At 40.0% G+C, this 13,445-nt stretch overlaps 1 protein-coding gene across 1 annotated transcript in view; it reads left to right on the forward strand.

Moving 5' to 3' along the window:
- The window catches only part of LOC139945260 (WD repeat-containing protein 27-like), a 95,706-nt gene extending 83,880 nt beyond the window's left edge, over positions 1-11,826 (forward strand). The window contains exons 24-25 of the mRNA XM_071942592.1: positions 5,672-5,763; positions 10,335-11,826. Of these exons, the coding sequence (XP_071798693.1) occupies positions 5,672-5,722 (51 nt within the window). The 3' untranslated portion in view covers positions 5,723-5,763; positions 10,335-11,826. The remainder of the gene's footprint in view (positions 1-5,671; positions 5,764-10,334) is intronic.
- The last annotated feature ends 1,619 nt before the right edge of the window (positions 11,827-13,445 follow it).

The following is a 13,445-nucleotide window of genomic DNA, read 5'->3' on the forward strand; positions in this document are numbered from 1 at the left end:
TGCAGGAAGAATATTTCCATGGTAACTGGAATGCACAATCTGAGAAACGTTTCATGCAGAAACTTTTCTCAGATAACAATATGTTTTTGAATCCCTCCCTCTCTCTAAAACCACATTCATTTGAAGGAAATTGTTTCTCAAAATGTTATACATTATCAATACCTGCAGCGCTTCTCACAAAGTAAGTTTTTAAATTAAAGGTACATGGAAGTATCGTGGCCGAGCGGTTAAGAGCACCGAATTCAAACTCTGGTGTTTCTGATCAGCAGAGTGTGGGTTCGAGTCTGAGTCGTGACACTTGTGTCCTTAATTAAGACACTTAACCATTGCTTCATCCTTCGGATGGGACATGAAGCCGTTGGTCTTGTGTGTTGTGTACTGAACATTAAAGAACCCAGTGCACTTATCGAAAAGCTTAGGGGTTGGCCCCGGTGTTCCTGGTCTGATTGGCAGCATATTGTGCCACAGCACCCTGTAAACCATTACATTGAACATGGTGTTATGTAGAAGGAGTGGATCTCATAATTTAAAACGTAGTCCCACATACCTTTCAGGAAATACTGTATGCTTAAAGCGCTTTAAGACGTCCTTCGGGTGTATAAGCGCTATATATAAAAACCGACTATTGTTATTATTACATGTATAGTCTCTCTTTAAAAGAAATCTTTAGGGTTGATCATGATTGGAAAACAACAGTCAGTCTCATACATGTAGCTTACTGATTTTAGTGTTCATGGCAGTATAGGCTTTCCAATACTCCTGAGAAATGTTTCCGTGCATTGTCAAAGGTTGAGGAAATAGCAAATCACTGTCGTTTATTTTTATTGCCTGCCGGATCTAAACAAGTATAATGATGTCTCCTGGCCGAGCAGATAAGAGCACCAGACTAGACCTCTGGTGTTTCTGTTCAGCAGAGTGTGGGTTCGAGTCCCAGTCATGACACTTGTGTCCTTAAGTAAGACACTAAACCGTTTTTGCTTTGTCCTTCGGATGAGACGTAAAGCCATTGGTTTCTTGTGCTGTATAATGCATGCAAAAGAACACATGCAATGCACTCATTGTAAAGAGAAGGGGTTCTCCCGGTGTTCTATTTGTTTTTACACTAGCGCCAGATCATCTGACACAACATAGTAAAATACATAAACAATGCACTGAAAAGGGGCTTGTTTAAGATAAAGGCGAACAAAAACTTGGCCAAAAGTCCCCCACTCCCCCCATGGAAAAATGGTGCACCCCCTTGTCCCTCCCGCCCCCAACCCTATAATTTTACCATAGGTAGGGCACTGCATCTTTATAACAAGGAGGCTTTCGAAAAGAAATAACTTATCAGGGTTATTATCTAAGCATGACCAGAACTTTAAAGTCTTGTCAAGCTTTACCAGCTCTGGTACTCTTGACTATAAAATATGTGGTCACTTAACTGACCACATACTTAATTTCAATATCCTAACTTCCCATAATGTTTGTGTTTGACTGGAGAGTGGGTAGACTCACAGCCTGCACCTGTTGGTTGAAGACTGTATAATGTTGTGATGAAACTGCATGGATATAGAAACACTAATAATTTGTGGTTATTTTTGTCATTGTAAACAGGAACTGTTTAAAGTCCTTGTGGACCCCACTGTACGTGCTGTACATGGTAGACTTTAATGTACTGCAGTATTTGGGTTAAAGACAGTGTACACTTTTGGTAATTGTCAAAGATCAGTCTTTGTACTTGGTGTATTTGAATATATGCATAAATAAACAAACCTTTGAAAATTTGAGCTCGATCGGTCGTCGGAGTGGCAAGATAACTATGAAAGAAAAAACGCCCTTGTCACACGAAGTTGTGTGTGTTTAGATGGTTGACTTCGAGACCTCAAGTTCTAAACTTGAGGTCTCGAAATCAAGTAAGTGGAAAATAACTCCTTTCTCCAAAACTAGGTCACTTCAGAGGGAGCTGTTTCTCACAATGTTTTATACCTTCATTCTCTCCCCATTACTCGTTACAAAGTAAGGTTTTATGCCAATAATTATTTTGAGTAATTACCAATAGTGTCCACTGCCTTTAACAGCTTCATGCAGACAATTATTTTCATGTTTGACAAAATATTATTCTACAACATATCTTTTTGCTCTGTCTGTCTTGTGTTTTTCCAATGGGGCGTGGGCACAATAATGAATACTTAGTTGTCTCTATATATACTGTAATGATCGGCTGATAGAGAAATGACCCCAAACTTTAATAGTTGGGCAAGTCTCAAGAATTCATTGCCCGTTCTGACATGTTTGAGAATAATCCTACTCACAAATGGCTACATGTAGGCTGATCCTAATAGACCTTTATCATGCTGCCTCCATCTTGGTCATGTTCCTCGTTTCGGATAACAATAATGAATGCTAATAATCATTGTGCAGTTAGGAACCAGACTATTTTGTTCTTCCAGCCTCGGCTTGGTAACATTGATATCAATGGGAGAAATTCAAGATGGCTGCACCATGATATTGGGGGTTTCAGCTACACTGGTTGCAAGGATGTTGCCAGTGATGTCCTAAACTTCTATGCATGATGATGCAGTGATCCAGCCGTAGCGCTGTGGCTGTCATTTTCGGACATGACCTATAAGTAAACAAGGGCTTGATTTGACACAGTAGCACAAAGATTGATCTTATCCTGTTGTTAATATCCCCACTGCAATTTGCATTGTGTCACATTTTGCTTAGTAATTCAAATTGCTTCATTGGCCGAGATGAATTTTGATTGTTTGTGAAATCGAAAAACAATTCTTTGAAATAAAAAAACTAACAAACACATTATAGCAGGTGTGTATCCTCCTTTGAGTAATTACCTTAAAGGTCAAGTATAGGATTGATGATAATTAGGTCAATCTGAGATCTCACTGATTAGAAAGTTCATACCCGGACATATCCTCCATAAAAACATTTCCTTTGAAATCATATCAAATGAAGAAAACAACATAAAGGAACGAAGGTCAATTGGAGGAATTTGTATATTTTGTTGTAAGGATTCGGTATTGAGATCAGTCTCAACGTCTCTGGATTGTCTGTTGTCTAGTCGGGGTTGTCTCTCTCTTTGTCATAGTCTCGAATTATGCATTGTGCAGCTTGTGCATTCGAATACACCTGGGCTCAATTTCATAGAGCTGCTAAGCACACAAATTTGCTTAGCATGAAATTTCTGCCTTGATAAAACAGGATTACCAACCGAAAATTTCATGTGATTTTCAGGATGAGCAAACTACAGCTGAATACCAGTAACAAGCAATATGCAACAAGAAGAAATTTGGTTGGTAATGCTGTTTTTATCAAGGAAGAAATTTCATGCTAAGCAAATTTTTGTGCTTAGCAGTTCTATGAAATTGGGCCCAGTCCTTTCCGGAACATTTTTTCCTACCTGGAGTAGTATCTTCCGCAAAACATCAAAATAATTGTCGGCTCAATACACAAGCTTGCTCGGGGAACCATAAGTTTACAAGCTTTGATTCTTTATGGGTCCCCCACAGTTTCACGAATGTCCTTGCTTATTATTCATTTAATTAATCTTATCAAACAACTATTTAATTCTTAGTAATTTCCAGTTTACGTTGCCTTTGGTTTGATTTTGATCGTGATTTTGATACTGTGCTTTGATACAGACGCTTTATGTACCAGTTAAACTTGTTTGGGTATATGAGCGATGGACACTGTTATCCTAGTACATGTAAGTTTGCTGCCACCTGCATGTACAGTTTAGTTATTCCTAACAGTCACCCATTCATAATGAACACCTGCAGTCCCCCACTTCTACCTTTCAAGCGCTGTCAAGTTGATGACTTGAGCTGTCTTATTAACAACCCGACTCCCTGTAAACATGCGTGTTTGTATCCTCCCACGTCTCACGAAAACCAGCCCACCCGGTGTATTTATAGAGCGCCATGCATGTTACAGTAGCCCCATGGGTGGAGTGTTTCTGACAATTGCCCTCCTCTCTGCATCCTGAAGGTGGGTGAAATCAGCCAGCACAGTGGGACCAGTAATTTGCATGACTTCCTCCCCCAAACCCCATGGTGTTACTTGAAAGTGATAGGGGCATGATAGTGGTATAGGAGAGAGAGAGAGTTCGGACTGTTTTGGAGTCGCCGGTCAAGATAACAAAAAATTGAAATTTATCGCAGGTTGACAGTTTCTTCCCTCATTTTTAAGACCTGCATCCGCTCTTTACTGTTTACTTCCACAGGTACACCGGCCAGCCAAATGGCCTCTGCAGTATAGGGGAAGGAAAAAAAAAAAGGAAAAAAAATGGAGGCAACATTTCATTTTTGTATGAAAAACAAATATGAAATCAAACTATGACGACACAGTGTACCAGATTCTGTGTCGTGCAAAACACAACCAACAAACATCATATTTTACATCCCGTTTAAGGGCAGCGCTCGAAATGTGGGGGAAACCCATAAGACTGCTGGCCTTAAAGGAACACGTTGCCTTTGATCGGTCGAGTTGGTCTTTGAAAAGCGTTTGTAACCATTTTTTATAAAATGCATATGGGTAGAAAGATGTTGTAAAAGTAGAATACAATGATCCACACAAACATGCCTCGAAATTGCGTGGTTTTCCTTTTACCTCGTCGACTAACACGTCGGCCATTTATGGGGGTCAAAATTTTGACTCCCATAAATGGCCGACCATGTTAATCGCACAGTAGAAGAAAAACCACGCAATTTCGAGGCAAACTTGTGTGGATCATTGTATTCTACTTTTAAAACATCTTTCCAACCATATGCAATTTATAAAAAACGGTTACAAACGCTTTTGTTTTGACCAACTCGTCCGATCCAAGGCAACGTGTTCCTTTAAGCTCAACATTTGTTAATGGACCTGCCAACGATTTCACCAAACTCTTCCTAACTTAGGTTCATCTTGGCTTGGGACTTGGGACGGGGTCAGTTCCGTATCAAAATACGCAGGACGCATTGAAGCCATCCTAAGTTAGGACGCGTTACTCGTCCTATGTCGAGTTAGGATTAATCCTAGCGTTTCATGAAATCGGCTGCAGGAATGTTCTTTACAAGATCCAAACCAAAATAGGATTAGGGCCTTCTTAACCCAAGACCACCGGACTTGTCCAAATGTGAGTTTACTGGCCCGGTGCTTAAACCAGGCCTCAGGCCTGTGGTTCAGTGGTGGGGGAAAAAAGATTCTTGTTAGTGGAAACATATCGTTGGATGTATTTGCTTTTCCATATATTTGGTTCCTTGGAAATACCGACAGCAGGAGATATGTGATAAAAAAAAATTTTTTTTATGCAAGTCGCCAGACACACAAGGCCTGAAGGCCACTTAAAGTTGTGGGCTACAATTATTTTTTTTCCAGAGGCTGTTGCCACCTACTCCTAGGGCTGAAACAGCGTTACCCCTTTTTACAGTCCATACGGATGTAGGCTTGGGTATCATCAATCCGAAGCCTGGCCATTAGAGCAGAAAGCACTACCTCCCCAATTTTACGTAGCAAGTGTCACGACCAGGATTCGAACCCACACTCTGCTGATCAAACACCAGAGCTTGAATCCGGTGCTCTTATCGCTCGGCCATGACAAAGCTCAGTGTACAATTTGTTTGTTTTTCAGGATCATAACTAAAGCCAATGACTGCATTTCTGTAATTTGTTTTTTTTACCTTTGTATTTGCAGTTAGTAACGGCATCGTTGGATGGAAAAATTCGGCTGTACAGCGAAAGGTGATAATTGCCAAGAAACTATAACCAGAATCATCAGGATAGTATGTAAGTACAATCCTTATAAAGATTGTGATGATCAAGGGTCCAACTTCATAAAGCCTGTAAGCACAGAAACTGGCCTTGCTAAGCACAAACACATCTTGCTTGGCTGATCCAATATGCTAAAGAGTTTCATTGTTGCAAATGTTGCCCCACTCATGTTCTTGTTGCTTAGCAACAGCAATTTGCGAAGCAGTGTTTTCCGCCTGTAAGCACAGAAACTGGCTAAGCAGAGAAAAACCTTGCTAAGCACATACAAATCTTGTTTGGCTGATGATCCAATATGCCAAAGAGTTTCATTGTTGCAAATGTTGCCCCACTCATGTTGTTGATAGATAGATAGATAGATAGATAGATAGATAGATAGATAAAAGGTTTATTGACAATAGCCATCACAGCATAAAAACTGAATTGCAACTGTGATACAATATTTTAAAAAGATTAAAAGGACATCATTAAGAGAACAACAATTTATATACAAAAATTATTATATAAAATACACAAGCAAAAAGGGGAATAAAATTAAACAGCAACCACACACCTTTGGCAAGACACACACCACACCAGCACACACAAAAAAGAAAAAACGCATGTACACACCTGGACTAAACAAAAACAGCATTTTACAAGAACTCTGCAACACAAACAAGACCAAAAGAGCTTTATAAAACGGAATGCAATAAAAAATTAATTAATATTGTACAAATCGAACCTGCTTAGCAACAGCAATTTGCTAAGCAGTATTTTCTGCCTATCAGCTTAATGAAATTGGGCCTAAGGTCCAAGATAATACACATTCAGTTTACTTTGTTGCAACTGGAGCCTCTAATCTTGGAATCATATTCCAGGATTCATTTGGAATCAGTCAACTGGTTGTGTATTGTGACCGAACTGTGCATAGGCTGAGTACCGGTACATGCATTTGTGTATGTACTTTGTAGAAGTATGTAATCACCACACGGAATCATCTAGGTCTTGACTAGAAAAGTTCACTACTGGATTAGTTGCGACCTTGACACTAATTCCCGACTGTCTTCAAACCAGTGTTTGTGGATCGCCACAGCCAGAAGATAGGCCCTATAATTATTGTTCAGATAGCTACCTAAATGCCCTTGTGGCCAAAAATGTGCATCTACATGTAAGTTATGTGTCACATACCCCCTCCTTAGAAAATCCTCCCTATTTTTCTTCCCCAACATCTCTCGAGAAGTCCTCTCTGCCGTTGACATTATTTGTCATCATCTCGAAACCCGGAAAAGAAATTGCAACAGTGATTTGTGACATTTAATTTCTTATTTTTGACAAGCACGTCCCAAGGAAATGTTATTAGAAATTATTATTGGGGAAGGGGGTTAGGGTTAACTTTTTCATTGACTATAGCCAGCAGGACCCACCGTCGTTTTCACCAAACTCTTCCTAACTTAGGACTTTAGGATGAGTTAGGTTCCGTAACCATAGATGTTACAACGCATTGAACCCATCCTAAGCTCGATATACGATTAATCCTAGCATTTCGTGAAATCTGCTGCAGTGAGCTTGTCATTTCACTGGTCCGTCAGCTTTTTTTAACAAGTCAATTTCAAATGAAATAGGGATGCTTTTCAACATTAAACTAGCCAGCCGAATAACTTAGAGAAAATTGTGACTGCTCTTCGGGTGTTTTACAAGTGCCATTTGGCCAGTGGACCACTGTTCAGGGAGAATGCTGTGGGTTTAAACAGCCAGTCTTTTTCGAAGGGGGGGGGGGGGGTTGTGTAGGTAAGTCATTGTGGTGGCTGGTGGAGGAAACTTTTAACTTATCGAAAATTGAGGGCGGGGAATGCTAAACTTAATCAGTCAGCACAGTAAAACTGCCAGGTAATCTAATTACATGGAAATATGTGGCAAAATGAAAATATTGATTCTGTTAACCGGCTGTAATTGCCCGAAGTTAGAGTGGTTACCAAATATCCTTTTTAAAGCATGAGTTATAGCCAATATCTAAAACGTGAAGGAATTTCTTGTTTAGTGATGTCTATTTTAGTGGTAGGAGTGCTGTTTCTAAGACTGATCAAGTTGTAGATCATTGTTCTGTAAAGACATGGGCAAAAAAACGGTCCTCTATTTAAAAAGGACGAGGATTCAACAGAATACACCAAGAGGTAAAATCAATATAAACTTATCTCCTGTACTACACATGTACATGTTACATGTATGTTTAATCATCCAGTAGTACACCATACACAATAGCATTAATTAACACAATCACTTATTAAGGGTGACTACATTTTATCTGTGGCGTACCGTGGTCAAGCATGCAGTCTAGTTTGCTGGACTCAAGCACTGGTGTTGTCAGCAGCAGAGTGTGGGTTCGAATCTCGGTCATGACACTTCATGTATGCCCTTGAGCAAGGCACTTAACCATCATTGCTTCATAAAAAGTTGGGAAGGTAGTGCGTCCTGATCTGATCTGATGTGATACCTATGCCTACATCCTTACTGACTGTGAATGGGCCCGGTAACCCTATTTCAGCCCTAGGAGTAGGTGGCAAGGTGCCCCTGGTGACAGTTGATTTGGGGCGACAGAAATCAGTGAGGGGGCACTTGGGATCTCTACAGTTGAAGTTGTGTTTGTGGATGAAAATCCGTAATAGGAATACACAATCTGAGAATTCTTACAGGCGTCAGGCGTGGTAATCTTTTTATATTCAATTTTACTTCAAAGCAAATGTTTTTCTTAACGAATATACTATCCAAAGTTGCTGTACTTCTTTCTTTTATTCCCATTAATTTTCAGTCATTACCAAACATGAACAGATCCTGTGAGTACATGTAATTTACTACTACATGTAGCTATTGCTTTGTACATGTAGATGAAGGTTATTAATTTTGGTAGTTTACCCATACACTGATATGTGTTAGCACTGTATACTCAGTACTTTCGCATGTTACTCGGGTGGGATTCGAACCCACGACCCTTGCATCTCTAGAGCAGTGTCATACCAACTAGACTACTGAGGTTGCCCGGTAGCTAGAAGCAGTTCGAATCCTATGTTTTGGCAGCGGGTACCGGACTGATAAAAGAGATGTTAAATTTGCAAATTTAACATCTCTTATAGATAAAGGTTACCTGAGCCAGCTATGGCAAGTCTTGCGCTACTTACATGATATCTTGATTCATTCATAATGTCTCGCTTAGCTCAGGAATCAGCCAATAAGCAAATAGTCTGGTTAGAAATTAGATGAAAGCTGGCACGACATGTACCCTCGTAAATTGATACTTTCTCTTAATGCTGCCTACCCTTCAAACTGTCTGTCCCACTGCAATTCTTGTTCCTCTTTTGGAAAAAGGGAAATTGATAAAGTTGTTATTTAGAGGTACATTTTTTTTGTTACAACGGGAGTAGAAACAGAAACATGATGTTGCTAATGTGTTGACACACTACCTGCTTTTTGCTGTATCATGCAATGTGTCTTTGGGTGAAAGTTAATACATTACATGACATAAAAAGGCACTGGACACTATTGGTAATCACTGCTACTTTAGCATAACAACTTACTTGAACGATCAATGGGTATGAATGAATATACCCCCGGAAGTGATTGAGAGCGCCCTCACGCGGTCAAAAATACGGCGCATTGGGAGCAGATGTAAATTATGAAATATGGCGGTAACATCTCCTGTAGCTTGGAGTTCCAAGACTGCATTTGGTCCATTGTATCAAAACCATACTAATTGGCACGTGAACATGGAAATAAAAGTGACATAAACTGTACGTGAACCATCCCCAGGTCATAATAAAATAAGATTCAGAAAAATGGTGTGCTTGGTGCTGATTTTTGTTGTAATAGAATACCTCCTGTACTTGTGGCTGGATTGTGGTGCTCTTTTTGGTCCAATTTTTGTCTGATTGAATGGTAATTTTGTCCGATCATTTCGGGCAGCCGAATGTTTTGACAGAAATTAAAGCCAACTTCGCTTGTGAAAGCAATTCATGCTTGTTACGCAGAAGAACAAAGTTGTACGCTGTATTTGGGACGAAAAAGGGAAGTCTGAAATGAGGTGTATGGCCCTAGGCAAAACCTTGTACAGCTGTGAAGGTGCAATAACAAGATTGAAAATGATGTTTTTGCCCGGTTTGCTCAGGACAGATCACCTGAGTCTGTTTTTCTTCAAAACAGGCCTGAGATTGCCAAGAGTTTAAAAGAAGAAATTGACTACCTGCTAAGGTCAATTGAGCTGGACTTGTCACAGTGTTAGGTTCTTGACAGAGCCCCCCCCCCCCCCCTCTCGTTCCCAGATTTGATTATGATGTGATGGATTACTGTCCCTTAAAAAAGACCCTACGTTTCTGTTTGTTCCAAAAAAGCCAGTCTAGTTGAAACATACTTGAGGTCATTCAGTGGGACTAAAGAAAGCATGAACCCACTCCCCCCTCCTCCACCACCACAACCATTTACATCTTGAGTCTCATTTATATCCTTCATATTCTGTAGTCTCACTGTTTGTTTACATTTTCTTAGCTCAAGCTTTTCGACCCTTATAGACAAGCTTCCATGTAGACTGTAACTTATGAAAGGTTGTTGTTTCTTTACAGACATTCTTATTATAGGAGGGCGATATCTATGGAAGTGTTGGATTAGCAGGTAACATGGGAAGACTTGAATACATGCCACTACTTTCTCTGCCAGAAATCGGATGGAAACGAACAACGGTTTTTCCATAAACTCGGAATACAGGATCGATAACACCCCAGACATACCATGCTGCAGTGCGTGCACTCACTGTGTAACGCTTTGTTTCATCCGTACAAATTGGGGCAAAGGGAACTGGAATTTGTGCTTGAAATCTCCCTTTTCTACAACGGTTTTCCATAGACTTGGAATACAAGAACGCTAACACCCCAGACATTTCTCTGCGTTGTGTGCACTCACTGTGTAACGCTTCGTTTCATCTGTACAAACTGGGACAAGGGTACTGGAATTCATGCTTGAAATCTCCCTTTTCCTGGGGTTATAATGTGATTCATGATTCCAGACCTTTGTCCTTTTGTTGCACAAACGAGGATTATGAGAGATTGTTAGCCTGCCACCATTGTTTGTCATTACATTCGGCTCAATTGGATGAGTGTTCCAAGTTTCCTGCCTACCACGGCCAATTACGATGAACGCATCTTACATTTTCCCGCAAGACAACAACAAATCCTGGTGCCTTTCATGAGAACCATTTTTGTCCTAGCTTTCTGCAGTCAGTATTTCATTGTGGCACTGTTAATTCTGGCTGTGGACACAGACAAATTTTGGAAACCCTGTCGCTCAGTGATGCGTGTGAAGCATTCACAGTGCGTCACTAACCGCGCAACGCTTTGTTTTAAGAGAGGCAAGATGAAATGTTTTCGTTAGAACATTGTGAGAGAAAAAATGTTGCATTCAGTGGATCAACCTTTAGAGAGAGAGATTGATTGCGGAGCTGTTGTGAAGAGGATACTAACACTGGGGGAAAGAAATGCTTAGCAGAATGATTGATTGTGAAGTTATTAGAAATGATTTGCTCAACTGTTCCATCTTGTCTGCACCAATATCCTGATGCAAGCTAAGTCATGTCCTCACCAGACATAAGCACTTCACTGGAAGAACAGCTCCGTGTGTTGGAGCAACCAGAGGCATCATTGGAAAACGAATTGTGAACTTGACACAGTTTGTTTTAACCCGTGACATGAGGCTATTGGTTAACATGTTGTGACGAATTTGCTCTCAGCAGTTCCTGTTGGCTAATGCATAACTTGGCTCATTTTGGGAAATGATGCAATTGTAGAGGATAAACACTGTTACTGACAATGTTGTACAGGCTAGACGTTGACAATAATGTCATCTGAACATGCATTCTGTCTTTGTAGGTCAATCAGTGTGACCTTTTGCAGTGCCTCAGTGAGACACCTACCATATACATTACCTAAGAGTTGTTTTTTAAAAGACTGGTTGGAGGCCATCTTGTGAAATCAAATGTAATTGAGTTTGACCTCAGTGATGATGCGATTTATTTTTTTAGCGTATGTATATTTTGTATCTCGTTTTGTTTGCAATAATAAAAGTGACTTTAGTTAAGTCAAATTTAAAAAGGTTTCTTTGTGTTGTTGTGTTTGTCCAAGGAGTAGTAACTCTTAAGACACTGGACACTATTGGTAATTGTCAAAGACCAGTCTTCTCCCTTGGTGTAACTCAACAAAATAACAAACCTGTGAAAAGTTGAGCTCAATTGGTCATCAAAGTTGCGAGATAATAATAAAGGAAAAACGCCCTTGTCACACGAAGTTGTGTGCTTTCAGATACTTGATTTTGAGACCTCAAATTCTAAATCCGAGGTCGCGAAATCAAATTCGTGGAAATTTCTTCCTTCCCAAAACCTACATCACTTCAGAGGAAGCCGTTTCTCACAATGTTTTATACTATCAACCTCTCCCCATTACTCGTTACCAAGTAAGGTTTTTTGCTAATAATTATTTTGAGTTATTTACCAATAGTGTCCAGTGCCTTTAAGGGCTACCAGATTCATCAGAACTGGTAGAATAAGACAAAGCACAGAGTGCGAGAGACTGAATGAGACCATCTTAGAGATGTTGCACCTGTGTGTAGACAAAGAAAAGAGTTTGAGGTCTGGTTCTGGGTCAGTTGACTTCATTACTGACTATCCAGCCCAAACTTGAACCAAGGAACACCAGGACAAACCTCTTCTCTTAAAGTTACTGGGTTCCTTTGCATTTAAGTAAGTGCGTTGCACTCAGAACAAATGGCTTTAAGTAACATCCGAAGGATGGCGGTGCACTAATGGGTAAGTGTATTGCTCAAGGACACAAGTTTCACAACCGGGACTCAAATCCACACTCTACAACAAAATAGGTAGTGACCTGATGTTCCTAAAAAACGGACACACATTTGAAAGATGCATTTGACATTCACATAGGTTTGTACATGCAGCGAACATCAATGTTGCTTCTTTTTTCCTTTATTGGACATTGGACATTACAGTACAAACCTAAGTAAATGTCCATTATCGATGTACGTGTGTACAAGGTAGACATTCACTGTACAAATCATGTGAATTTCCAATGCATTAAAGTTTGTTTGATATTGCAATGACATTGCTCAAAATAATTGTTAGCAAGAAAACTTACTTGGTAACGAGCAATAGACAGCTGTTGATAGTATAAAACATTGTGAGAAACGGCTCCCTCTGAAGTACCGTAGTTTTTGAGAAAGAAGTAAATTGTCACTAAAATATTTGAATTGAATTCGAGACCTCAGCTGAGATCTCGAGTTCAAGCATCTGAAAGCACACAACTTGTGCGACAAGGGTGTTGTTTTCTTCCATTGTTATCTCGCAACTTCGACGACCAATATTGAGCTAAAATGTTCACAGGTTTGTTATTTTATGCATATGTTGAGATACACCAAGTGAGAACTGGTCTTTGACAATATAGTGCCTTTAATCTATTCCAGGGGTATAGACAAAGTTTAGAACTCGTGTTGAAAGGTACCATTAGGATTGTCAGTGATCCTGTCAGAGAGATAAGACCTAGTCTTTAACCAGGTCACACGAGGACAGTGTAGAGCCGAATCCCTCCTACCACTAATCGTAAAGAACTAACCTGGGAAGAGTGATTATCAACCATTGGGTGGCCTACCTCCCAATAGAAGCTACCGTGGCTTTG

This window comes from Asterias amurensis, chromosome 1 (genome assembly GCF_032118995.1).
Source record: "Asterias amurensis chromosome 1, ASM3211899v1".
In the NCBI taxonomy this organism is placed as follows: domain Eukaryota; kingdom Metazoa; phylum Echinodermata; class Asteroidea; order Forcipulatida; family Asteriidae; genus Asterias; species Asterias amurensis.